Source organism: Struthio camelus, chromosome 6, assembly GCF_040807025.1.
Source record: "Struthio camelus isolate bStrCam1 chromosome 6, bStrCam1.hap1, whole genome shotgun sequence".
NCBI classification, from domain to species: Eukaryota; Metazoa; Chordata; class Aves; order Struthioniformes; family Struthionidae; genus Struthio; species Struthio camelus.
The window spans coordinates 40,507,468-40,534,781 of NC_090947.1; the positions used below are offsets into that span (position 1 = coordinate 40,507,468).

Below are 27,314 nucleotides of genomic sequence, written 5' to 3' on the forward strand. Positions count from 1 at the left end.
GTCAAAAACAAAGGATTTGTAGAGGTAACAGAAAATAAACTATGATTTTATTATCAAAAAACTACTGAATACAAACAGAATTCTAAACTGTTTCATAGAACAGTAGTGGATAGCCAAATATTTTTGTTATAATAATGCCATTAGCATGCTCTACATAGCACCAAATCATGAGGCAGAATTAAAAAAATAGACATATTCGTACATTCACAGTGCTTGAGAATAAAATAAGATCATAAAATAACAGAACATATGTGAAGTCTGGCCAAACTGAAATACAAACATCAGGTGAAATAAATGCTGGTTAGATGAGCCCCAAGGAAAATTCAAGATCTGCTCACAGGATACCATAAGAAAAATATATGAGTTACAAAGATGACGTTGAGATCTATAAATTGATAAACTGTCCAAGGAACACAAAGGACAGCTAGTCGGATAAACTACTGTCATATCAAGTATCATCTCTACTGTTACACAGAATGTTGTAACTTTTGAGATTTTAAAATACAGTGAGTCTGCCAGGATCACCTACTCTATCTCTATATATAACTGGTAACAAGAATTATTCGATTTGGAGTCCAGCAATTAGAAATCTACCTTAATGATATTCTCATTTTCACCCACAAAATGGTTTTGATTTTGTCAAATGTCATCTATTCTGAAGTAATTGATCAGAGTTGTCAATATCAAATCAGAATTTTTTCTTGCTTAAATCACTAGGGAAAGAAGAAAGAAAAAGAAAGTAATGAGAAATAAGAAAGGTGAAAGCAGGTGAATACTCCAGGAAGCATAACAACTATTTACACTTAGAAAAACCTGAAAGATCTTGAAGGCAGTTATAAAAGAAGGAGACGCTGAAAATCACAGAGGGCTTTAAAAAGTAACAATGTAAGGCTGACCAATAGGAAGTAGCTGGTTGCCAGTCATGAACCATTTGTAATTAAACAATCTTAAGTGCTTTGGGATCAACAGAATTTACAGGTTGGATCCTATACTCTGCCTTCCACAGATTTGCTGGTAGGTAAGGTGCTGCAGATCTATGTTTAGAGAGCAAAGGACATCGTGATCTCAGCCTGCGGCTTCCACTTATGTATTTACTTTCTATGCAGTTCATCCTCACTTTCCACTGAAAGGACTTCACAGCTATTAATACTTTTGCAGGAAAAACTGATATCAGTAATAGAACTCTAATAGCTCTACTAAAAATATTTACAATAGTAAGAATTTTCAGAAAAGCAAAAAAAAGTAACGTTTTGTCGAATACACTGATTTCACACAGTTTTATCTCATTTTGATTTTTAATAGTGAATCAAGTTAAAATATCACCTGTATCTGAGAAAAATCCAGATCCAACTGCTAACTATCCTAAGGAACACACTTCATACTGTAACTTTCTTATGCAATGAACACTGACCTCACGCCTACATGGTTGATGCTGCTAAAGCATTCAGTCTGTGGTCTGTGCTCCTTCTCAAAAACACTTGAAAAGTGGTTTCACAAATATATTCTCCTAAACTGCAGCATACTTACTAATTCATATTAATGTCTTACTTACCAATTCTTATTTACTTACTAATTCACATTAGTAAGTCAAATAATATCACAAATATTACCTTGTAAACAGGAAACACCCTGACAGGATATTTTGCAGACAGTTCACTGACCTTCTTGCTCTCAGACTCACAACAGTTATTTGTGACCTTCCAAATAGATGAAGGCAGTCATGTTGACTTAAAAAACATAAATTGTTTGGAACCAGCTGATTTAGGGAGCACATCTCTCTTTGTGATATCTCAGTAATGCAGCAATCAGCAGAGATGCCCACAAAAAAACATGCTCCTGTTCAGACGTGAAACAGTCTGATTTTATTGACCTCCAGAATATGCTGAGGGGACCCATGCCAAGAGGTAAGTGGCTGAGACAAAGATCAGTTTATGAGGGGTTAAAATATTTGATAACGGGTTGTAAAAGTGTTAAGTTGACTGAATTGCATATTTGGTATTGTAGTGAAATTTGGTATTGATGGAATAGGTAGACTTTGTTTTAGATTTATTTATTAAACAAACAAAATCCACCTGCCATTTCAGAAAGAACATTATCAATTCATTTAAGAAGAAAAAGACCTCTCCAACTCCTACTTGTCAGTTCACATGAAGAGAGATCCTTATACGCGTTTGTCCTTTTATACAATAACTTTACCTTTTTCCAGGAGGAAATTTATGTACTTACCACAGGATGTCATTTCATCTGTTTCATCACCACAGTCATTCTCCCTGTCACACAGCCATGATGTTGGAATACAGCGTCCATTCCCACAAGAAAATTGGTCAGCCTGACATGTTCTTGCTGTCAAGACAAAACACTCCAAAAATGCAAGGGAAGTGGACTAAATCTGTTAGGTCACTCAGTGCGTGTCTGTACATAGAAGCTGTTAAGTCCAGAGGGTGTGTGCAGGCCTGGCTGCTCATTATACCTCACCTGACAGCATCACCCACCTCCTTTGATTTCAGACAAAACTGAGGTAATCTACAGGGTTATTACCCTACCCCTGTACTTTATAATCCTTAATGATTTCTTTAGCAAATGACAAACTGAAGTTTTATATGTAATTACAAAAAAATTAGGTGATGAAAAAGCATTAATGCTGGATAAAATGACATGAATGCTATAGCTGAAGTAAATGAAAATCAGAGCATAGAATTACCTAGGCTACAACAGGAATCTTGACTCACTCTCTTCTGTGTAGGTTGTCTTTTATAACATAAACAATGATCTAGTGACACTCACATTCAGACAGAAAAATTATAATATGAGTGCAATGTGCCTGGCCACACTGCTCTTGCAATCTCTGCGTTTGCAAATAGGCAACTGTAACTATCCATTAAAGTAAAGGACATATGGTCTTTCCGCTGAAGAAATAAAGAATAAATTATACTATGTAACCAGAAATGATTTTAGAAGACAACGAATAATAAAACTTAAATAAAAATCTACCTGACATAAAGCTGACACTACTTATGGTTGTTTTTATTCAAGATGTCAGCCCATAACTGCAAGGTCAGTGATAGTGACATAGACTTTGATTAAAAATTTAAGCTTTTGAAGTGCATCTATCCAAGTTCCACACTTAGAAAAAAAAACTAATATATTAGAAATCCCAGTAGTGGAAAGAGTATTTTTTCTATTTTTATTATTTTCTGTTACAAATTAACTTTTCTTTTCTTTCTGGAAACAGCCCAAAACATGAGACTAAAAACATAAAATTGTTCAAATAAAGGCTTTCTTTTTTAAAGCATCAGTAGAGTTTGCTACTGCAGGAACAAAGTTAAAATTAGGAATACAAAATTCAGCCCATATCCAACTGCAATACAGAGGCAAAATATGGTCTTCAAATAAGACTCTATCCTACGGACATACAGTTGAATATCAAAGATATTCAAGATTCATTAATATTTGCAATAATACTGTAGGGGTGACATAGACTCTGTAGGTCTGTATCTGTGCTAGAGGGTTTTTTTAGCCCATCCACACAAGTAACAACCAGTGAACAGGTTATTATATATATGAAATTTTAAATCAAGCAATGTGAGTTCAGGGAATATTTTAATACACAATGTATGCTACCTATCATTGTATTTCTGTTAAAAACAGACACTAGTAAGCTTGTGTATCAGCTTGCACATCGTGTTTATCAGACATTAAATGATTGTTCAGTGTAGTCTACTGATTAGCACTAAATATCACTTCCATACAAGGAAAGGACAGATTTGGAACTCCAAGATTTATTGTAGTGGAATCAGTAAACTGTCTTAGTCTTGACATTTCCTTAAAAATCCAATATACAACCAATAAATTACAGACACAAAACAATTTCCAAGGGACCAAGGGGAAACGGAATGAATAATTATACTTTTGTCAGCATAAAATAAAATTTACTAGTGAGATGGCACTCATCACAGCATGTTAACAAACAAAATTCTAACTGCCAATAAAGATTTAGCAGGGACAAGTCTGTAGCCAAGCAGCTCTTTGACAGTCAACCCATATGGATAGATTAAGTGCTAAATTAATTTGGAAAGCACTGTCAAGCACAAGGCTTAAGTAAAATACAATTTGTATTCCAGCCTTTGTGGCAACAAAATATGAATTAGTTTAAAATGGCTATAATCAGATTACTAGTAGCAGACTTGTTCAGTTCAAAGCAGATTTGAATTGTTTATGGAACTGAAGTTAGGGAAGTACGCACAAAGTCAAGTAAAGTTTTTACCTGCACAGGTTTTATTTGATTCATCTTCATTATTACCACAGTCATTAGCTCCATCACAAAGCCACCTCTTGGGAATGCAGCGATTATTTTGGCACTTGAATTGATCGTCAGGACAACTATGATTGACTGAGGGGAAAAGAGAGAAAAAAAGCTTGTCCTAAGAAAATAATCAGGAAAAAAACAGCTGAAGATAATATATTGAATGTATTCACTTGTGATGCTGTTAGTATGATTAGCCAGTACATACAATCATCACAATAGAGAAATTATTCAGCAACCCAGTCTTAATTAAAAAGAAAAATGAAGTACTTCAAACGTAAATTAAAGAACATATAATAAAGAATTCTCTTATTAAATCAGTGTCAATACGGTTATTCCCTCATATTAACTACTAAGCGACAAAAGGATAAGATATGTAGCAGGATTTTACAAGTACCGATAAAAATATGTCAAAAACACACAGATAAAACTCCAGTTCCCAAAGGTTCCACAAAATGTAAGGTTTCATCCTGTGCCTCTGATACATATTACAGATTAAACCCTTAAGTTCAACATTATTTGAGTTATACTAGTTAATACCACCTGAAAATACAATCATAACCATCCAACAATTTTGTTTTGGTTTGGTTTTTTTGGAGGATAGAGATGGAGATTTACAACTCAAAACTTCAGATGAAAAGCATTGCATATAAACAAGAGATGCAAACCATTAACTGATTTAATCCTAACAAATTCCACAAACTAATATTTCAGTTGTTCATGCCAACAACATTATATATAATTTCTGCAATTCTGTAACTCAGAATGCTGTTGTGCCTTGAACAAGCAAATAAATTTTAACAGCTTGCTCAGGCAAAATAGAGGTGCTTGTGCATATATGTGCTTATAAACATACACAAGTAATCTGTCAGCAAAGGAGCTATCACAATTTAACAGCATTCACAACCATGTATCCCCATGCTATGTAGTATCTATTTAATTATTACCTAAAATATGCTTATTTATATCAGTAATATGAGTCTAACTGTAATTATAATAAAATCACGCTGGCAAGCAACAGATTACTCTTACATGAGAATTAATTTTAAAAAGAAGCAAAGAAAACATTAATGACACTGGCCAAACCTACCAAAAACACAATTTTTTTCTTCTATAGATCAAATCTTCAGCAGCTTGCATGATACAACAGAGCAACAGCTCCATTATATCTATGAACAGCAGGCTATCTGCCTAACTCCATTTCATCCACTTCATGGATTCATTTAAAATTCACCTAGCTTAGAAGGATTTGAAAGTCCATTTTCAACACACTAGCTTGGTGAGAGAAAGATGTGCTATTCCAGTACATGGGAACCGGAACAAGTTTCTCTAAACAAAATCACTGGAGGTTCAGTTTCTAGAAGCTCCATCCACTTCCATTGCACTTCGCTGAGCACAATGTTTCATGATTCATCTTTTCCTAGATGCATTGAACCAGACACAGATTCACATAAGCATAAGTAAAATCTTGCAAGTATTAAGATGTAACTACAAAGTTTCACATGCTTATTTAAGCATGAGATCATATTTGGTCCTTTTGCAACACCTACTAAAAAGAGTTGAAAGATATCTGCATAGGATCATCTTGAGTTGAACAGAAAATATCAAATTTTCTTTAGTATACTTTAATTCCAGTTCTAATCTGGGACAAGTAAGGTCAGGACTGTGTAATTTTTTCCAAGATAAAAAATAAAAACATTGGAATTTTCATCACTGGAAATTAAAAATTGGAAAAGATTTGGGGTTAGAATAATTTTTAAAAATTAATACAGATATGTGCAGAAACAAAAACATTGTTGAATCCATAATCTGCTATCAAGTGACATGTTTGTTCTATATAAACAACCTTAAGAATAAAAAAAAAAAAATCTTCAAAGTAATATACATAAATAGCCATAGAGATATGGCAACATGACCAAAAATATAGAAGGTAGCAAGAAAAAAGGCTATTTCACAATAGGTTTAAAATAAAAATAAATCCTTATTGAATTGCCAATGTAGATAACTTAACACTGATCTCTTGTGAGTCATTAAATTAATCAGCTTCTGGATGTCACCATACAATTACTATTTATTGCTAAATAAAATAACAAATGTGTCTCCATTTACCCCAAAATCTAATTGTATACACCAAGACTATAAGCAATCTTTAATGCTAATAAGGTTGAATTAACCAAAATGATTTATTTAAATCACATATTACATGCTTCTAAGTAAGCATGTTAATTTCTGGGTAATCTATACATACACAAAGAATGTATCTTTTCCTAAGCAGGAATCACTACCTACTCCTGAAGGCCAAGAAATTTGTTATTCTGCTTGTCACTTTAATTTTGGAGAGTTTTTAACTTTTCACACAGAGCTGGAATTTTTATCTGGTACAAACACCTGAGTACTATAGGACTGTGGTCTAACAAGATTTTTCAGGCACCTTTTCATTTAAAAATAAAGCAGCAGGTCCTTAATAACACATTTTTTTTTTTTTAAGTATTCCTGACAGTAAGAATACGTCGATCTGAGCTACCTGAGGGCCTGTCCAAATCTCAAGATGAGATCCACACAGTCATTGTATCTGCGGAACGTTAAGTATTTATCTAATTATTCAAAATGACAGCCAGAAGGTGCATAGAGAGAATACACATTTGCTTTCCATTCATTCAAAACTAAGTCAGTATATGTGGATTTACTAGCAGGGAATGTGTATGTGGGAGAAGGAAGACAGTGTTTTTAAAGGGGGGGGGGGGGAAGAAGCAATGTGGAAATGTTAGTATTGGTATGAATCAGAACGTGAGTGCGAAAGCACAAAAGAACCTTTGGAGTGCCATAGGTTGATGGCACTTATATCAGCACTTATATTAGCAGGTCTCAGCATATCTATATGCAGCTTCTCAAAAATCCAGATCAGGAAAACAAAGGACAGTCTAAAACCATATTAAAACAAAGGGCAGACTGAAGTCATTGAGTGATGACACTGGGAAGATAAAAAAGTAGGACTTGTGCCGTAAGACATTCAGATAAAGAGACAAAAGACAATCAGTATCAGATTTTGAAGGGCACAAAATAAACATTCAAGAATCAGCTCATGGCTGCCAACCTAAGGAGGATCCAGGAAATAAGATGCGGATTCAATTGTCAGCATCACTTGTCCTCCACTTCACTCGCAAATAACATTGGGGAAACTACATGGACACGTTCCTTATGAGTAAGTGGGAATTTGAGAATGCATGTGAGGGAAACTAGTTTCAATTTAAAATAACAATGACCTTCCCTTCTTACAGAGTCTGGTATTAAGCTCTGCTACATAAGTAGAGAGTTGCTGCTAAAACATTGCTATTCCCTTAAAGAAGCATCAAGTTTCTCTATTTTTGTCAATATATCTGTTTACCTCACTTTATACAAACCAAAGCACCATACCAAAGGGAACAGAGATACAAGTTCCTAAGTGCATAACCAAAACATTATACCACAATGAGCGTAGATTTGGACAAGTTGCATAATGATTCCAAAACTGTGCATATTAATCTCAATGACCATATATATCTCTGTTGCTTACTTATGATGAAAACGTAGGTGTTGAAAGGTGGAAATGCAACACGCTGTCAAATACAGTGATAAAAAGCAGTTATTCAAGACTGGACAGGCTATCTCACAAACCAGTTTTTCTAACTGCCAAATATCATGGAAAGGATGAAGACTTCTGAAAGCACAGAAATCATGTAAATACCATGTTCTTCCACCGGTGGTAAGTATGCATGCCCTGCTTATTGTATGCTAATGACAAGATCTGAGGTAGTACAAGAGCAGTAAACTATATACAGTATCATTTCAAATGCTGGCTTAACAAGAATCTCAAGAATCTCTGCTTACCCCTCCGCAGTTTCTTTTTTAAAAGTTTAACGTATATCTGGATTAAAATGAAAGGACACCTTGTTGGCTAATCCCTGACATTTCAGTAGCTTTTCTCTTTGACCTTTCTGCCTATTCTCCCTACTGAAACTATCACAGAGAGAGTGCGATATGGATAGCAGAAGAACTCTTCATGAGCGTTTTGTGTGGAGGGTGCAAAAACACTGCAAGTAAAAACTAATCAAAAGCAGTAAGGTATTCCAACTCTTATAATACTTATGAAGCGATCTAGGATTGGAATGTGACTGGAGAAACAAAAAAACAACTGTTACTAGCTATCTGATAAGAACCAAAGACTTTTTTTTTTTTAAATATGACTTAATATTGGAGATACAGAAATTACTTCAGATGGTAGTTAAGTTTTTGCCCATATATATTCACTCATATGTTGTGTATTCATAGCTGCAAACATTTTAGACTAAGTCAAAAAGAACTATTTGTGTTATTATAGCAACTGAAGGGAGATTACTATTATCATACTAGCTGCTTAAACTATATCTCGTATACAGCTTTGGGAACAGCTTATGTTTTCATTTGTACCTGTATAAATCCTGAGTATTACACACGTTGATCACTGATTTACTCTACATTACACTAATGTGAATGAGAATGAAGTCAACTATCTATACAAAAATATTTTCCTTTTCACTGTCATTATTAGTTGAACTCCTTAAATAAGTGTAAGAATTCCTGGTTTTAAAGTAAGATGTCAGTAAAGACTGCCATTCAAGACAATGAACTGGACAAATGTTTTGAAAAGTACTAGAATTTAAATCAGTAAGGATTACTCAATGTAGTCACTAAAACATATAAATGCAGGAAGGAAGGAAAAATAGTCAGGTAACAGCCATAAAGAAAAGGACCTAGGACTTGCCGAGGATCACAAGCTTGGTATGTATCAACAACATCAGGCCAATGGGAAACAGGCAAGAATCACCAAAGGAGGTATAAATAGGACTGTCATCCATTAGACGCAAATTCCTTCAGCCTAATCAACTTCACAAACATCTCATCAGAAGGACACGTATCCAGTTTTGGACACCCAACGCCAACAATCAATTGGCAAAGTTCAAAGAGCAATGAAATGTGAAAAACCTATCTATTAGAAAAGAGAACAGATTGCGGTTGTTTTGTCTAGAAAAGATAAAAATAAGAGACCATGATAAGAGTTTTCAGACACATACAGCAACGCTGCACTGTAGAAGAGCATAATCAGTTCCTCATGTCTACAGCGGATAGGAAAATAGTATATTTTCATTTTGGCAAAGAAGACTTGGTTTAAATAGACCATCTTTGATAGAGATGGTAAGCACTGAGACAGGCCAAGTAAAGAAAGAAACGAGTTTTCACTGCTGGAATTCTAACTTTATATTAAGCTAGGTAGCTTCTAGGAATGACATAGATATCTAATTGATAAGCTTTCTGATTCTTTGTTTCAAAGTTAGGCCTCCTCTACAGGAAAAAAAAAAAAAAATAGCTCCAGTAAAACTGTCTTTTTAAATACAAAATACAACTCACTGAAAACTGGAAACGCTTAAGAAAAATACATGAACCGCAAAGGGGAAAAAATTCAAGAAAATTTAACAGAGAAGACAAAACAAGCAATCACCCACAGTGCACATTAAAGTTTGCTTAAAATACACATAGTTCAGGCAACATTAAGTCCTCCAGCTTTTGCAGAAAATGCCTAAATTTCTATAGAAGTGTTTTGTACAAACACTAAGAAGCACTGTAAGTTAGCACACCTTTAGTCAAATTTTAATATTCGGAGTTTGTCTAACTTGCATGAGTGTCAGCTAAATGATACTACGTTTCCAAAGCACCTTAAGACCCTAAGGTGACAAGCAGACAGTACATTATTAGCAGTATGTCAGATTCATTTCCGCTAACAGGAGGTATTTACATACTGGCTTTCTGAAAAATGTTTTATGATTACTGAGAAGCAAATCCCCTTCTTTGCACATATATCTGGTCCCACTTAGCTTCTCTACAATGCTCTCTTCAAGACTTCAATGCCAACAACCAATGAAGTGTTTAACAACATTATGCTCAGTAATTGTCCACTGTGTAGTTAAATCCATTGTCTTCATTTTGCAGGCAATAATCCTATATGTGCAGGTAACACCAAATTAGGGGACTAGCCGATACAGATGAGAACAAGGCTGCCATTCAGCGGGACCTAGAAAGGCTGGAGGAATGGGAGTCTTATAAAATTCAACAAGGACAAACACAAACAATCCCCAGCACACGTGCTGGGTGCTGGCTCTGTGGAAAAAGACGTGGGGCTTTTGGTTGACAGCAAGCTGAACACGGGCCAGCAGCGCGCCCTGGCAGTAAAGGCAGCCAACAGGACCCCTGACTCTATCAAGAGCAACACAGCCAGTTGAGGAAAGTGATCATCACCCTCTACGCTGCACTTGTTAGCCCACACCTAGACTACTACAGTTTTGGGCTCCCTAATACAAGAAAGATGTGAATAAACTGGAGTGAGGGCTGCCAAGATGGTCAGGGACTGCAGCAGTTGCCCTATGAGAAGCTGAGGAAACTGGCAGCCCTTCTCTCTTCAGCCTGGAAAAGGGCTTTGGGGGAAAAAAGGTATGAACTTTCCCATACCTGCGTAGAGGTTATTGAGCAGACAGAGCCAGGCTCTTCACAGTGGTGCATGATGGAAGGACAAGAGACAACAGATAGGAGTTGAAACAATAGACATTCAGACTGGATATAAGGAGAAGTTTTTTCACCATGAGGTCAGTCAAGCAGTAGCAGAGGCTGTTCAGAAAGGCTGTGCAATCTCTGTCCCTGGATATTTTCAAGACGTAACTGGATAAAGCCCTTAATAACCTGGTCTGACCTCATAGCTGATTCTGCTTCTAGAAGAAGCTTGGACTAGAGATCTTCTGAGGCCCCTTCCAACCTGAATTATCCTATGACCTTTATTAAAACAAGTGCAATAGTGGAAAACAAAACAAAAATAACTACACTTAAAGAATTATAAATGACAGTATCAGAATCAAAAGATGACTGATATACTGGTTTCATAGCACACTACAAGAAGAGTGTAACAAATGCAATTTAACAGGATTACTATTATTATATACAGAAAAAGAAGGAAATGAAACATTACATGAATTACCTCAGGATTATTGCTTTTGTCTGACTTCTCTGTTAAGTATTAAGCGAGTGACTTACGTTATTATGTTCACAATTTTGTAAAGAAATTATGAGGTATGGCTTAAAATATAAAAGAGTACGTACAGCAAACATCCGAATGTTCATCACTGCCATCCAGACAGTCATCATCTCCATCACAGCGCCAGCGATCCTGGATACAGCGCTTGTTGTTACACTGAAACTGTTCAGCTTTGCACAGCTGTGGTAGCACTTCTCCAGGTTTAACTAGGAAAAACATCCGAGAAGTCTGTATGATTTATCAGCTTGATAGATACAGAACGCAATATTACCTGTACATAAATAGATACACATTCTTTTGCTATTACCCTTCAGAATACTTTGTAGTAAACTTCTTATATTTAAAGTAATTCCACCTGAAGCCTGTAGCGCATGCATTTCTGAATGTATAGTTGAGGGAACATATTTTTAATACATTAAAAGACTCAAGCAGAATGCCATTCAAACTATTTTTTTAAATTCATGCTCTGACAACAAACACTAAAAATACTAGCTTAAAATATTCTAGTATTCGTTGACAACGAACAGAAAATATTTTTACGGACACAGACCAAATTCTGATGCTAGCTGAAGGACCAGAAAATAATTGCTGTAAAGCTGATTCCTGGATCCAAGCAACAACTCAAAACACCTAGATTATGCACCGGTACGGAATCAGCAAAGGAGAAATGATAAATTCTACTGAGGTAGAATTAAGTAGCAAACTACCAGTTCACTGATAAATTCAGGCAAATACATTCCTCAACACAACATTCAGAATGCTTCATGTACAAATATAACACATCACTCTATGAACCTGTCAGGGACACCAAGGTCTTTGAAAGAGCTGGGTATTGAAATGAATTGGGAAAAATGCAGGAACCCTGCTTTATTCAGATCAGAAAATATCTAACCTCTTTTCCTAGTGCTTATAATTCATCTTACCAGCAAGAAGTCCAACTTCTAGAATTTTATGCTAAAAATAAATAGTTGTCTTTGGTAACTGTGATGGGTCTGCAAGCCATGCATTTGGGTAAAGTTCTCCATGACTGTGAACTCAATCACATTATGAAATAATCCTTTCACTTTACTCAGCACTACTACAGCTATAGCTGGAGACCAATGTAAAGATTTTGCACACTACACTCAAGAAATGTATGGATCAATGAGAGAGAATTTTGAATAAATTACAAATATTAAATCTAGACATTTAATAAGTTACCTATATTAAATGTATTATCTGATGAGTTATTATTTTTAATTGAAAATCCCACATTTTGTTACGAACACAAAGATCTTTTACCAGTGTTTCAATGAAGACATCCAAGGAATAGATGCAAGAAAGAGAATGCAAGATTTGAATCATCTATGTCAGGACTTATTATAAAAATATGTGTTTGACATGTTTTATGAACAGTTTCTGCATGAGCATGTGCTATGTCAGATTTCAGTTTAAAATATTTAGTTCATGTAGTATTCTGAAAACAGTTAATACGAATTTTATTATGACATTTTTTGACATTTCTGATATTCTATAAAATACAAAGGACTCTTGTGAAGTATTCCAATTTTTTACCCTATCAGACATCATAAAACATTTTCCAATGCATTTCCATGCTCAAATATTATATACTTAATATTTCGTCTTCTTTAATTCTTTACTGCATTTAACAAACTGTCTGTAATTAGAAAGTTTATTCAAGGGACAGTTGTTCTACAGAACTACAAAAAGCCTCTAGGAGATTTCATGATTTTTTTATTTTCAGATCTAACTTTATCCCTTAACAGTAATAACAATCTAGATATTCTTTAAAAAAAGTCTTACTTGTGCAGGTTGTACTGTTTTCTTCCAAAAGCTGATTATCAGCACAGGCACACACTCTGCCTCCAGGAATGGCTAAACAAAGAGTGCTGCAGCCTCCATTATTAACACGACACGCATTATCACCTGTAAAAGTGGAAGAGCAACAACCATGCTAAAAGAAGAAGATATTTTGAGAATGCAGCAACATTAAATAAAAACTTTCTACAATCGTTTTATATTTTAGAGAACATCATTCCTGTAGTTTGGTTCCTACAGGCTGCAATGCTACAGTAAGTTTTTAGTTATAGGTTGCAATAAACTGCAAGAATAAAAAAAATTTCAGTATCAGCTCACAACACTCCTTCTCACATTTTAATGAGACGAACAAATATTACAAAGTATTTAACACAGTAATCTTTCAGCACACGTAGCTGGGCCATGTATGCAGTAGTAAGAAATACTGATGGGGAAGAAATATTCTGATGTCTGCATTCTGCAACTACACAAGTTAAAAAATTCTGACCACAAAAGGCAGGCTAAGAAAAAAAAAAAAAAGGAAACAAAAATTAAAAGTGTAACGAGTTCCATGGCAGACAAGAACACCAGGCAGCTATTCCACTACTCTTCTCTGAATCCATCCTCTATTTCCTTGCCTTCTTTTCCTCCGTGGATGTTTCTTCTCAAAAGCAGTGTGTTGCTCACATGAAAATCCTGACAGCTGTCAAATGTTTCTATCATCTGTCAGGGACCGCTGCATCCTTATCACCTAATTTCTTAGACAAGCATATTTATAACCAAAGCCCACTGAAGCAAATGTTACAATTTCCGCTTATGTCACTTTGGTCATGACCTAACCATTGAGATAGAGACTGCCAAGGGCAATCCACTTCTCATGATCAAAGTTCTGTAAATTTCCAGAGTTTGGTGTTAATTAACTATGATCAGACAAGGTTAAAAACTTCAGAATCTCGCATCTACTGAGTCTTAAAAATAAAACTATTCTCTGATCTTCTTGTCCAAGCAAAAAACAAGCATTCTGTGCTCTGCTCCTCCTTTTAGGTCCACTAAACATTCATTGACTTCGTAGGTTAAAATAAATTCTACACAATCTCCTCCTCCTCACGGAACAACTTAATTTTTCCACAGAAAAGGTTCTCATAGGGCTAGTAGCGAAAACACATATTAAAAAGTTCTACTTTGTCAGGGCTATTCAGAGCTATGCTTGCACATGCAGAGAAAAATTTGTATGTCTTTAAATGAAAATCAGATAACCAGTAAATAATTTAAAATTTTGAAAACATCAGCATCTTCTAATTTTAAGATGTACACCAATATACCTTAGAATACAGTCGTTGAGCACTCCGTAATAACTTACTCATGGACTTTTTATTTGACCCACCGTACATCACATCTCAGAAGTAAGTGTGCCCCATGCTCCTCTCCCTGCCACTGAACATTCAAATAAGCTTGTGTAAGACAACATAGCCTGCTAGATTAAAGGGGCAATAGCCTGGGAAAATAAAAACATAGAGGAAACAACGCCGCAACAGCCAACGCAGAAGACATTTTAGTCTTCTATCTCTGGACTTAGCAGCTGATTTGAGAACTTCTAGCAACTGCATTCATGTTTCAATTTATTAAAAAAAAAGGAGTTTAAGTACCCAATGAAGCAGTATAAGCACTAAGTATTTAAGGGATCACTACGTTCTCTTAGTCCACCGTACCCAAAGTTTTGCTAACTCAAGGGTAGATTTGGGGGCAAGCTTCTAGTTTTTGTTTTAGACAAAGTTTATGTTTTTAATGCAACACTGGAAGTAAAAGAGAGCACCTGAAAAGCATCTGAGGTAAGAGATGCCTTGTTATACAACAACTCACAATGTGATGCTTGACATAGCATAGTAGCGAACACATACTTCACTTTATTTTACATATTGAAAATATATGTTAAAATATGAGAAAGGAGAATATTCCAGCATTTCAGCATTTTTCAATATTTCAGCAAGGAGAATATTTCAGCAAACTCATAAAACTAACTGCAAGATGGCTCCTTGGACCTCCATACTTCATAACGAAGTATTAACCTCAGTTAATAGCATTATAGACATTAGTCAGAAGCAAAGGGAAGACTTCGTACTTAGGTGTTACAATGAAAATCACTAAGCTTTTCAGTAGAGTCTCAGATGGTAAAGTGAGACATTGTGAAAAGCAGTTTTCCCAAGGAGAAACAAACTGGTAGACATCCTTTGGGGAAGACAGGCACTTTCTCTATCTAAAAAAACATTAACTACATTATTAACTCTTGAAAGAAACACATACAGTGAATTTTATAATGAGGTATAAAATTAAATAATTCTATAAATGCCATTTTCTACAATTTGAAAACCTAATTGTGTTTCTCCCCTTTGTAAGTCACCAGTCATGTTTTTTGTAGAGAAAACTGATAAGAGTAGACAGAACAAAAGTATTCAAAAAATACTAAGTATGTAAGGTGTATAAACCCCACACATAAGCCTAGGGATATATACAGGCAAAATATTTAGCCAGTCTATATCTTTAAAATAATCATTATACCTTATTTTCATAGATAAGTATATTATTTATATAAAAACACAAATGCCTCTAGCAAATACAAAGGCTAAGTGTTTTTGCTCTGTCTATGAACAATAAGTATTTTTTTCTAGTGCTTTATTCTATCTACTCTGTACTAGTTTTATCACTTGCTCTGTAAGACATTCATTGACTTAAAAAAGGTAGTGACGCAGAGCTTCCAAGTGGTAAGAACAGACATAAACAAGACACTGTATCCATATCCAAATCTAAAGGTGAAGACACTGAAAATATAACTAAGCTTTATGTACAGGCACAAAGTACCTGTGAATAGGTCCTGTAAATCAAAAATAAATAAATAAATAAATAAAAACAAAACCCCCCACTATTTTAATACACTGGCCATTACAGCTGAGCAAAGCATATTTTAAAGTTGTATCTATAATAAGTAACATTCCTACAAATGGCAACTTTTACATTTTCTTCACTTTTGTTTCACATACAAAACAAATGTAACAAAACTGCCAACATCTAAAGGGCTCAGATTTTCTGTAGGATGTTCTACATGTCAAAAACGATAACCCAATAGCCCTGATGTTCTTCTTTTTGAGATCTACAGAAATGTTAATATTTAACATGGTCAGCATTTAAACAGTATTTTATTTATATTATGCTCATTCCTGATTTTTAGTTTTATGCTTTCTTTCTCCGGCAGACTATGTTTTCACCAGAGAGAGCAAATATTTAAACCACATGTAAATACCCTATGTGCAGTAAATAGGTTCCTAAGTTTTCTTCAGTGAAACACAATTGTCAATTAACCTGTGTGCTAAGAATTGCCTTACCTAAACTTCATCCATGCTATTGAATGGCCTTTTATCTCACGTCTCTACTGATACAAGTTAGCAAGAAGAATGGATTTTTCTGCTACCCTCAAAGGCGACTTAGTTTGAATCTGCATAACAGCACCAGGTATTCTCAGCAGATTACGTCACATGGTGCCAGTGAAGACCAAGATGGGGAAGAAAGTTACAAAAAGGAAAAGATAGACAATATCTATGTTCTTATTTGACAAAAGGTAAATATAATATTATCTTTTATGTGCATAAACCAATGCATATATACACTATCTGTTGTATTTTATATTCTCCCAATATCTCAGGAAAGTGGTAATACAGACAGTGTAAATACATAGAAAAGTGCAATTTGGTATAATATTATGATTAACTGTATTTAATAAATATGAGATGATCAGTTTCAAAATCAATGGATTGAAACACTGAAAAGCATCTTTGACATGCCATCATCCACACATATTTTTGTTCAGCTAGTATCATCAAAAATATTAGAAAGATTGAGGGAAAATATCCTTTTTTAATAGACCTTTGGGGAAACGGTATCTTATTAATACCTTGCTGCTTACGCGGATCATAAATCTGGAGCCCAAACAAAGGCGGTCTCTCCCTTCTTAGCAGTGTCACATTCCTTGTGATCAGATCCAACTGGAAAATAGACCCATTCATGTAATCTGTCCAGTAAATATAGTTTCCATGATGCGACAGTCCAAATGGATGATTCAAATCTTTTCCATTGTAGACTACCTGCAATTAATGTTAAATAAGTATTATCAAGTTAAAATGATTATTAATTGTTATTAGCGTACACTTCAGAGAGCGTAAAATAGGAAAATAACAGAGTTGAGCAGTTGTGCCCAAATATGTAGACTTAAAGCAATACATGCAAAGAAAGAGTTGAAAGTTGTGCTATGCAGCAATATCAATAGTCAACTTCGGAACATCTTATAAATTCATAAGTGGCCCCTGTCAGATAACTCACAAGAATTTAAGCAACCATGCAATCATTATGTTTGGTAAATATCTACCTTTTTTCCTAGGGATTAGACAAGGATGTTTACATAAATTTGCATCTCTCTCAACTATATCAAGGGTTTGCTGCTTTTAAGATGTTGCTGAAATCCTCTTCTCCAGTAAACACAGATATCAGTCCCATAATATTGGGGTGATTTCTACGTCAACTAGACTTTAACTCAGTATTTTTTTTTTTTTAAAACTAACAGCGAATAGTGTTTGTGAGCTGCTTACCCTTGTACAAGCAATTAAATGTCTAGACTGTTTATTTATTTCTGCAAACCTCCTCTCTAATTTAGGTTGTGACAACTATAGAAAAATACATGCCACAGTTTGTTCCCAAAAATCAGACTAAAAGTAAAAGCACTAAATATGTAAAACCTAACCGAGCTATTATGACAAACTGCAACACTGCAGCATTGGAAAAAGACTTAACAGCAGATCATCCAGTAAAAAGCTTTTTAAAAGCTTAGCTACCATCAAAGCAATATGAGTTTGTACATGGACAAGTCCCAAGGAGGACTGTATCTACAGTTACTATTCGCAGTGTTAGAGACCTGCACGCTGGTCCTGGAAAGGCCATCATGCAGAGGGAACCATGAGTTAAAGGATGAAAGAGAAACACATATATGTTTTGTGACAAAATCCTTACTCATATGTAAAAGGACATTTCAACGCCTTCCATTGTCAATTAAGACTGATGTAAAAATCTCAAGTGTCAGGGTCCTAATTATATGCAGTAGATTCCTCTCGTTCCCCAAATTATCAGATTCTGGCCTGAGCTTCAACTTTTCCAGACGTCTGTTGCACGCATGAGCTGAAAGCTAGTGCTACTTGTACAAAAAAAAGCACACAGCTTCTGCACAAACTTGTAGCTAACTATGAAAGCAATAAGTAACAACTAAAGCAATATCTGACCACTGCCGACTGGACTTTGTTGAGTGCCTCCCCTCTGCATATTACAAAAAATGCTTAAAGAGCGCCTTGAGATTCATGGGGAGCAGCAAAATCAGTTAAGCTATATAAGGGGTCTCTCTGGTAGAGTTAAAGGAATGTGTTGTTGAGTTTCTTTCTCTGAAAAGCTCTTTGTCATTTGGAGGCTCAATCACAATGCAATTCACTGACACATGAAAAAAACGGATTTAAAAAACAACAAAAAAGAATTAACTTCTTTCTCAGTCTCCAAAGACGAAAATTTTAATCTACCCTATGTTCTCCTGCCAATATCACTTTTTTCAACAGAGGTGACACTGGACATGCTGCAGGGTTATCCAGCCTTTACAAAGCTTGAAAAGTATTTTTAACATGACACAATGAAGTTCAGGGAAAGAGCATGCCTGTGGCAAAACAGCTGTATTTTTCTTTTACCTTTCTTTCAGTTCCATTCAAAAATATCCTTTCAATGTGATCATAATAGGCATCACACCAGTATAATACATTGGCATTATAGTCCAGAGTTAAACCATTTGGCCATAGCATCTTTGATGTAACAAATATCTGCCGACTGTAGCCATCCATCCATGCCTTCTCAATTCTTCCCACACTGTCATCTATTTCATCTTCTTCCCAGTCTGTCCAATACATCCAGCTACGAAATTATAAAAACGAACATTCAGATACCATTTTAACCACCTGAATTATATCCTAAATCTGTAACAGATTTTGCAGCTGCATACCCAAAAGTCAATACAATTTTGTCTTTTACATGTTTCTTTTCACTACTATTTCTAAATGGATAACTCTTTACAAAATGAAAAAAATCCCTTTTTGTTAAGTATCATTTCAGTAGCATCCAGTAAGAAGGAAAAGTAATGAATTACATGAATATCAAATGGATTAACTGACATGAGAAGTGAAAGAATTGTTTGAGGCCTTATTTAATTACAATAAAATCATAATTTAAAAAAAAAAAACCCAGCAACTACTGACTTTGTCCCAAAGTTCAGACTGGTATTTTCTGACTAAGTCTCATTTGCCTTTATGATGCAAATCTGCTTTTTATTACACTTACTGGTATCAAAAAAGCTGCAATTTATGAAATAATTGCACTCTAGTTTAATAGCCATGGGATAACCTTGACATTCTGAGAATTTCACATCCCATACAAAAGCAGCCAAATTACACAATAAGTATTAAGAACAGTCTGTCCCTTACAAAAATGTTTAGAAAGAGAAATGTCTAGAAAAAAATATCTGGAAAAACAGCTAGCAGACAGTTTTAGCATACTATACGCAGAAGTTTTATGGTACACAGTGGAGTAGTGTACATAACCCTACATTTCCTTTACTGTTTCTTTCCTTATTGAAAGAATTTGATTTTAAGCTTTTATTACAAAATTCGCTAGTGACAACTCTGATTCCAGTGATTTAAAGTATACAGTTTTAACTTACATAAAAGCTGAAAGTAGCAAATGTGCTTGCTAAGTACCACCAGCTTTTGTAGAGAAACAGCGGTTTGTGGGGAAAAAAAAAAGCACATAAGCCCGTATGTCATCTATGAAACCTCAAAAGAGCATCCAGATCACGTGATGCATAGTAACATCAAGATGTTGAAAATATCTACTACAGAATAGACATATTTACTTTTAAAGTCAAATCTAGGATTTTGACTATTAAGCCTTAAACAGAGGAAAAACATCATATGCATCCTAAACAAATACTATCCTTCTTACGAACAGGAAAGGTGTCATGACTTAACTAGCATTTATGTGCCTTACCTTTGATTTCACCAGATTTATGCTGCTAAAATTCTACAAACTTGCCGATATAACTTATGTGATCTCTGTTCACTTAACCTGTCTGTACTTTGACAAGTAAAGTGTGGGAATTTAATTCTAGGAGCCTCCATGGTTCCAAAGGATATAAAATACTTCAGTTAAAAATATTTTTGCTATCAAATTAATTCAGATTAGAACATATTCATGTAAACGATGCCTACTGGTTAAGAATTTTATTCAATACACTTTTATGTATAACCATAATTTGATCAATTTGATCTTTTATGACACATTGCAAAATACCAAGAAAAGATTGCATTACCATTAACGGGTCTACAGATAGGCAAATGTACCATGCGTTGCTTTTATATCTCTTCCAAGTTATGCAGAAGGGTTTATTTTATTTTTTTTACTACCTTTGTAAATACATATTAAGAACCCTAACCAGTTTTCAATCCATGAAGTTTATGAACTTCACTGTATGTTTGACTCAAACAACACTAGGTTTAATCATCAAATTAGAAAATCTGTCGATTCTCTAAAACCCAAGCAAAGACCCAGGTGAGTATGGTACTTATCTTATTGGAAGAAAAAAAAAATGTTTTACAAATATTTACTTGACTGCTAAAGAACAATTAAGGAGCTTTCTTCCACTAAATTTTTGTCTGTACTTATTCTAGGTACCATATCATTTGCTAAAACATGCAAATGGACATTTACATTAATATGTTCTAATTGTATCTCAAAAGGCAGTTAGTGCTTCTACACTGGTTATCTCAGGATTAATATTTTCTAAACGTAATTAAAATGTCATAATAAATGCTCTCCTTCAGGAAAAGCTTCCATGAGAAGTATAATCATGAAGGGCATAGTACTTCATTAGAAAAGTGTTTTATATAATAATCCTTTTCAGACAATATATCTTTATATACTTTCTCTGCTGTGAATTTACTGAGCTGAAAAATTAAACACAGTAATTGTAGGTATGGTTACAGTTTGAGGTCTGATTTTACATTCCTAATATCTGACCTTATAATTAATCATAGCCTTTCCACAGTCACTTCCATTCCTTAAAGGAGAAATTCAAAAGTGAAAACCTGATAGTGTAAATACATTCCAGTACTAGAAAAACAGCAATCATCAGCCCAGTCACACTAGAATTACCTACCTACCTCATTCTCCAGTAACAATTCCCTGAATAACTATGTACCAGTGAATTTTCAGACCTATCACAATTGTATCAGACTAATATCACATTCTTACCATGCAGCCTATCACAATTAATTATGCAAGAAATGAAAAGTAACTGTCTTGTTCAGATTTTGTAAATCAGTATATACAAATAAATTTTCATAAGTTCATAAGAAATAATGAGGAGTACTGTAAAGTTTACTTAATATTAAACAATATTCACCTTTTGCTTTAACAAATTGAGCATATCACATTCAAATTAACTGACATAGGTCAGTGTCCTGGCAAATACACTCTCCTGAAGACTTCAGGACGAACACTGGACAGCAATTACAGATCAACTTCTACGTGGATCTAAACGCTCATCCCAAGCAAAATTCAATCCTTAATTTTTATGCATATTTTTATGCTATAAACAAACACATCTGCTTCATACCCATTGACAGGATCAACAACAATTCCTCTTGGATGGGACATGTCTCCCTCCAATAAAGTTTTTCGACTCTGAGTGGCTTTTTCCAACCTGGCTACAGTGATTGTTTTCCTGTGGCCATCATTTGTCCAATAAAGGTTATTTCCAATCCAGTCCACTGCTATGCCTTCTACATTATCAAGGTCTGTTTAAAAAAAAAAAATAGAGGAGCCAGTAAGAAGAGATTAATGTTATGTTCGTGCTCTTTAGAGTCAACAATGGACGACGCAAGGCAAGTAAAGCTAAATTATTTTCTTGAATTGGAATTATATATGCTGGAAGTTAAAATTTGCTGTGCTTGTCAGAATTAGTCTTGGATGAAAACACTCCATCAAAGACAAAAATTGATCATAAAATTTGTATATTAAGCTGTAGGTCTTCATAAGCTAAATATAGTTTGCGCTGGGCAAATCACCATTAAACAAAATCCTACATAATTTTAACCCTACATAATAGTATTGCTTGAGTCAAGAATAGCGTTCAAGATCAGCTATCAGTACTATATCACAGCACTGCACCCAAATTATATTGTTTCTGCTATTAAAAAATAAGCAAGACATACATTTAATAAGTATTTGCTCCCTGTCACTTGACACTGCAAAACACACAAGCAAGCATATCACAACAGTTTGAATTATTCCCCATGCCTTGGTATACGAGCAAACAACTAACATCCTAAGCAACATACAAGCAAAGAGCACTACTACCGCTGGATGTGCCGACAGGTTCATGAGTCCACCAAGCCCCAGAATGAGTCACCAGCGTTCACTTGATGCAACACAGGCATTTCCACATTTGAGAAGTAAAACAACGCTCTGAACAGCAAAGTCTCCAAGCTTGCCCAAAAAGCTGTAGTGTTAACTGAGCTCTGCCTTTTTCCTCATGCTCACGATTTTTTAAATTCACCACATCCCTCTTCATCGCATCCTTCCCCTTTCTTTCAGGGAGATCTATTAAGTCTCCGTACTCCTAGCCTACACACTGAGAATTTCCACTCATTCCCTCCCGACCTTTATAGCATTGCCAAGGCCGACAATGCTACCAGATTTTAGGCATCATCCTTTACCATGCTGCTGATCTTACACTAGCCTCCTGGTGTGCTCCCCCCTGCCGCAGGGTGACCATACTGTGCCAGATCATTAGAGCTTTTGGGACATGACATCAGTTAACCCTCCTTTTTGGGGTGCAAACACGCTGCAGTTGCCCAGACACCTGCAGTCTATCACTGTCTTCCTCCCAGGCCTTCCACGTAGTATCTCGCTTGTGGTATCAGCGGGACTGAACCATTGCTCTGCGTATCCCTCCATCAGCCGACACCAGTCTTCCTCCACCGCACGTGACAGGGGCTGCAAGTGGCACAGGCCCCCAAGCCCCCCGGAGCTCTGCTCTCCCGGGCCAAAAGTTGCATGCCGCTTGCTCCTGCTTCCCCGCAGCACCGCGGCCTCCCCTGAGCACTTGCTAACGCCTCTGCCCGCGGCGTTGCCCCCCTTCCCACCGGCAGCAGCGCCCATCTCCTCCGCAGCTCCCCGCCTAATTCCCCCGGATCCCGCAGGCGGACTTTGCGCTCCCGGGCCACCGGCGCACGGGCTGGAAGCAGGCACCTGTCCTGCCTGCTCCCGACCGCCTTCCCATGCCGGATGGGTTTCTCGGCTCCCTTCAGACCCTTCTTTCCCTGGTGTTTTGCACAGTGTTCAAGCTCAGCTCTACGGAGCCTAGGAGCGGCTTCCCAACCCATGGGCACGGCTCCTCCTTCAGCGTCAAAATCACTCCAGTTACGGCAGCTCCGCACCACGACAGGCCGTGGGGCTGATCCCAGAAACCCACAAACGCCTTCCCCGATCTGGATTTTATTTACTTTCGCTCGCTTGCTCCAAGCCAACCCCTCTGGCGCGGGAGGCCGAGGCGCCAAGCCTGACCCTTCCCTTCGGCCAGCCGACGCTGAGCGACTGCCCGCCGCCCTGCTCCCGTAGCGCCCCGCCGTCCCTGGGGGCGCCCCCGTGCCCAGGATCTCCCTCCCGCCGGCGCCGTGCTCCCCTCCCGGCCGCAGTTGGGCTGCGCGACGCATCTCCCCTGCCGCCTCAGGGCTGGCTGGAACCGGTGCTGACCGGTTCCAACCGGCACCGGCAGCGGCCGCCCTCACAGCTCGTCCCTCACCCACCCACCTCGCCCCAGCAACACGCCAGGTCTGATCCCCGCACGGATTCGCCTTGACCTCTGCCTCCATCCATAACCTGGACGCTCAGGCTCAAAAAGGATGATAAACTATCCCTCGTTCTTACTTGCAGCCCTTCCTTGCTTCTGTCTTTCTTTGATTTGGGTGTTATTTTTTTCCCTCTCTCCATTCGGTAATGAAATAACTTAAGAGATGCAGATTACTAATTTTTCCTTTTTTATTAAAAAAAGAAAAAATCACAACCCCCCCCCAAAAAAGAAAAACAGATAACCATGTGATAGCTTCAGCTGTTGTGTTCCCATCAAGTCCGGGCCTAAGACTTTACCAGACCCATCTGACGTATTGCCATTTTTGAGAAACGCTGGCGCGACAAAAATCACCGATCCCGCTTAAACTCTGCTTACGCCAGGCACACCTGTCAAAATCAGCTAAACCGAACGCAACTGAGTGTTTGCCATTTGAATGGTGCGGACGCAAATATCACGCAATTTAACTGTCAGTTTTTCTGCCAACAATTTCACAACAACTCCTGCAGTTGCAGTTGGGGACGTCTCCGGTTGTTCCTTTTAATCGTTTACGGCAACGGCGCTGTCTTGCCATAGCCTAAAACTGCAGCCACCTTTCAGTACGCAAGATGGCTCCTCGTCATGCAACCAGTTAAGCACTGAGGAGAAGGTCTTACTTTTTAAGACTCGTAACTTCAGCACATCAATAATTTTTTTTGCAGTACATCAGCCATGTTTCCCTTGGGACAAACTTTTCCCCGGTAACATCTGCTAGACCCAAACACCTCTACTGGCCACAGCTGTAAAAATCTGTCCTGTTCCCGACAAGGAACCAGTAAAGCTTTCCGTGATGGACTGGAACGTAAAGCTCTCTCCCCGACACACAACTTACTCAGCGCAGTGCAGGAAACCTTCAGCTTGCTACAACCCGTAGGTAACACGTGGTGTGTCCTCAGCAATACACAAAGACAAAATATGACAGGTTTTAATCCAATAAGTGAAATAGTGAGCTTTTTATACACTTGGATGCAATAACAGCATCTGTAAAAGGTGCTGTTTAAATCTCAGCAGCATTGAGCACCGCAACAGGATAAATTACTTAATGGCCTTTTTGCTGAACTATGTTTTCCAAAACCAGCGTATTCCCTATCAAGTTAATAGAACTATAACGTCTGCCATTGCAAAATGTTTCATTTTTTCCTAATTTTTATAACTATTTTCTTTTTTTTTAAAAAAAAAAGCCTAGCAACATGGATTTAACATATAATGCTGAAATTGTATCAAAATCTTGATACAAACTCACACAGTATACCAAAACTCAAAATGATAACAATCTGTGACATCTACAATTCACCCTATTGAGACAGGAATTTCAGTACTTGCATTTTCACTTTTTAAAGGTAACTTAAGTGGCTAATGAAAGTCATAGTATGACAGCTAATTAATATTTTTAAAACTGCTTTTTCCTTTACAAATATAATCTGTCTGGGCACAATGGCAGTGGGTAAATAGCATAAATTAATAGAAATGTATAGATGAATTTTTAACATAAAAGGATATAAATTTTTGTCACTACCATGGAATTTTCCATGTTGAGGGACACTGTTTTATTTGATGTTTCTCAATTCCTTTGCTAGGTTCCTTTAAAAAGGCTCTTTTAAAATCAAATTTTAGTTGTCTTCTTTGGGAGCTCAATACAAGGAAAAGAACTAAACAGACCCTTACAGCCTCTGACTAATATACTGGACAGGCAAGAACAAAACAGTTGCAGAAAACTCCTCATCCAGCATGAGCTGTGCAGCTCATGGCCAGAAATGAATTTGTCGGATGCAGATGTCAACAGCTGGTTTTATCACACTGGATTATCAGCTTCCAGTAAAACCCTGAACTGTGTCATAACTAAGGTCAGTAGGTCTATGCAGTAACACTTCTGTCCTTTCTTATACACGACAAGCTTTTGAGGCTTTCCACAGTGGGGGTATTTCCATAAAATACGTTTACTCCATACCATCATAAAGTATGAACTGTATACGTAACAACAACAAAACTAAATATTAGATTGGCATGCTAGATACATAGCATATGTAATTTGAATTTTTTAAATTAACTAACAATTACAAGCATATTCTTCTGAGTCTTTTCAGTCTCTTATACTATCTACTGTATCTGAGCTACTGTGCCTTGCATAACAATTTTGGAATATCTAGCTATCCAAACCAAATATAATCTAGAGTCATAAAAATCTGATGGTAATTAGATATTAAGTATGTCACAAAGCTTTAAAATAAGGAAAAATTCTACACTAGAACCTTACAGAGAGAGCGTAAGTTCTAAGTTATGGTGTAGGTTCACCTTTATGTAACTATCCAAAAACTTTAAATGCATTCCTGGCTTTATTAGGCTTCACATCAAGTAGCAAATCAACGCCATTTGATAAAAAAAAAAAAAATTAATGTTTGTAATTCTAGAAATCCTACCAGAATTTTACAATCAACAGTAATACGTGACATCCATGTATACTGAACATAGATCATTAAAAAGACTGATCATTCTCTAAAGGCAATGATTTCCCTTTAAAATGGTTTTAAGGACGCTAGAAATTATAAGCATGGAGTATCATATGTTACAGAATGGTATAGCTCCATTGATATCAGTTAAATCATGCTCATTCATCTTGCCTAAAATACTAGATTAATATGACAACAGGAGAAAAAGAACAGTTCTTCTATATACCAGCAGCTATACAGATTCTAAAGATATTTACAAACTTACATTGATTTTGTTTAAAAAAGAAGTTAGCCCTTGCTCAACGCTGCTAATATTTGTAAGTGAATAACAGACAACTTATAAGGTTCACAGTGACCCTAAACAACACAAAGGAGACAAAGAAATGTAAAACACAGAGTTCCTGTTTATGCTACTCCAACTGAGCACTTTTTAAATCCCTTTACAACTTTCTGGTTTGTTTCATTTTTAATTTAAAAATAGATTTCAAATGTAAGTTTGAAACCTTAATTATAGCAATTTCTGTTGCTAGTGAAGTTACACTTGCATTGCAGTTGTGCTGCCAACTTTGGGATAGGCCTTGTTATGGGCTGTCAAATAGTTACCAATATTACACAGAAGTTTATTACAGAAGTGAAGAATAAGAAATCACAGCT

The 27,314-nt window shown here is 36.3% G+C and overlaps 1 protein-coding gene across 2 annotated transcripts in view; it reads right to left on the reverse strand.

Moving 5' to 3' along the window:
• The window catches only part of LRP1B (LDL receptor related protein 1B), a 741,350-nt gene that overhangs the window by 259,114 nt on the left and 454,922 nt on the right, over nt 1–27,314 (reverse strand). For both annotated transcript variants that reach the window (XM_068949290.1, XM_068949291.1), the window contains 7 exons: nt 21,940–22,120; nt 18,965–19,184; nt 17,140–17,329; nt 13,203–13,325; nt 11,465–11,605; nt 4,265–4,390; nt 2,227–2,343 (listed from right to left, as the gene is read on the reverse strand). In XM_068949290.1, coding sequence (XP_068805391.1) covers nt 2,227–2,343; nt 4,265–4,390; nt 11,465–11,605; nt 13,203–13,325; nt 17,140–17,329; nt 18,965–19,184; nt 21,940–22,120 — 1,098 coding nt within the window. The remainder of the gene's footprint in view (nt 1–2,226; nt 2,344–4,264; nt 4,391–11,464; nt 11,606–13,202; nt 13,326–17,139; nt 17,330–18,964; nt 19,185–21,939; nt 22,121–27,314) is intronic.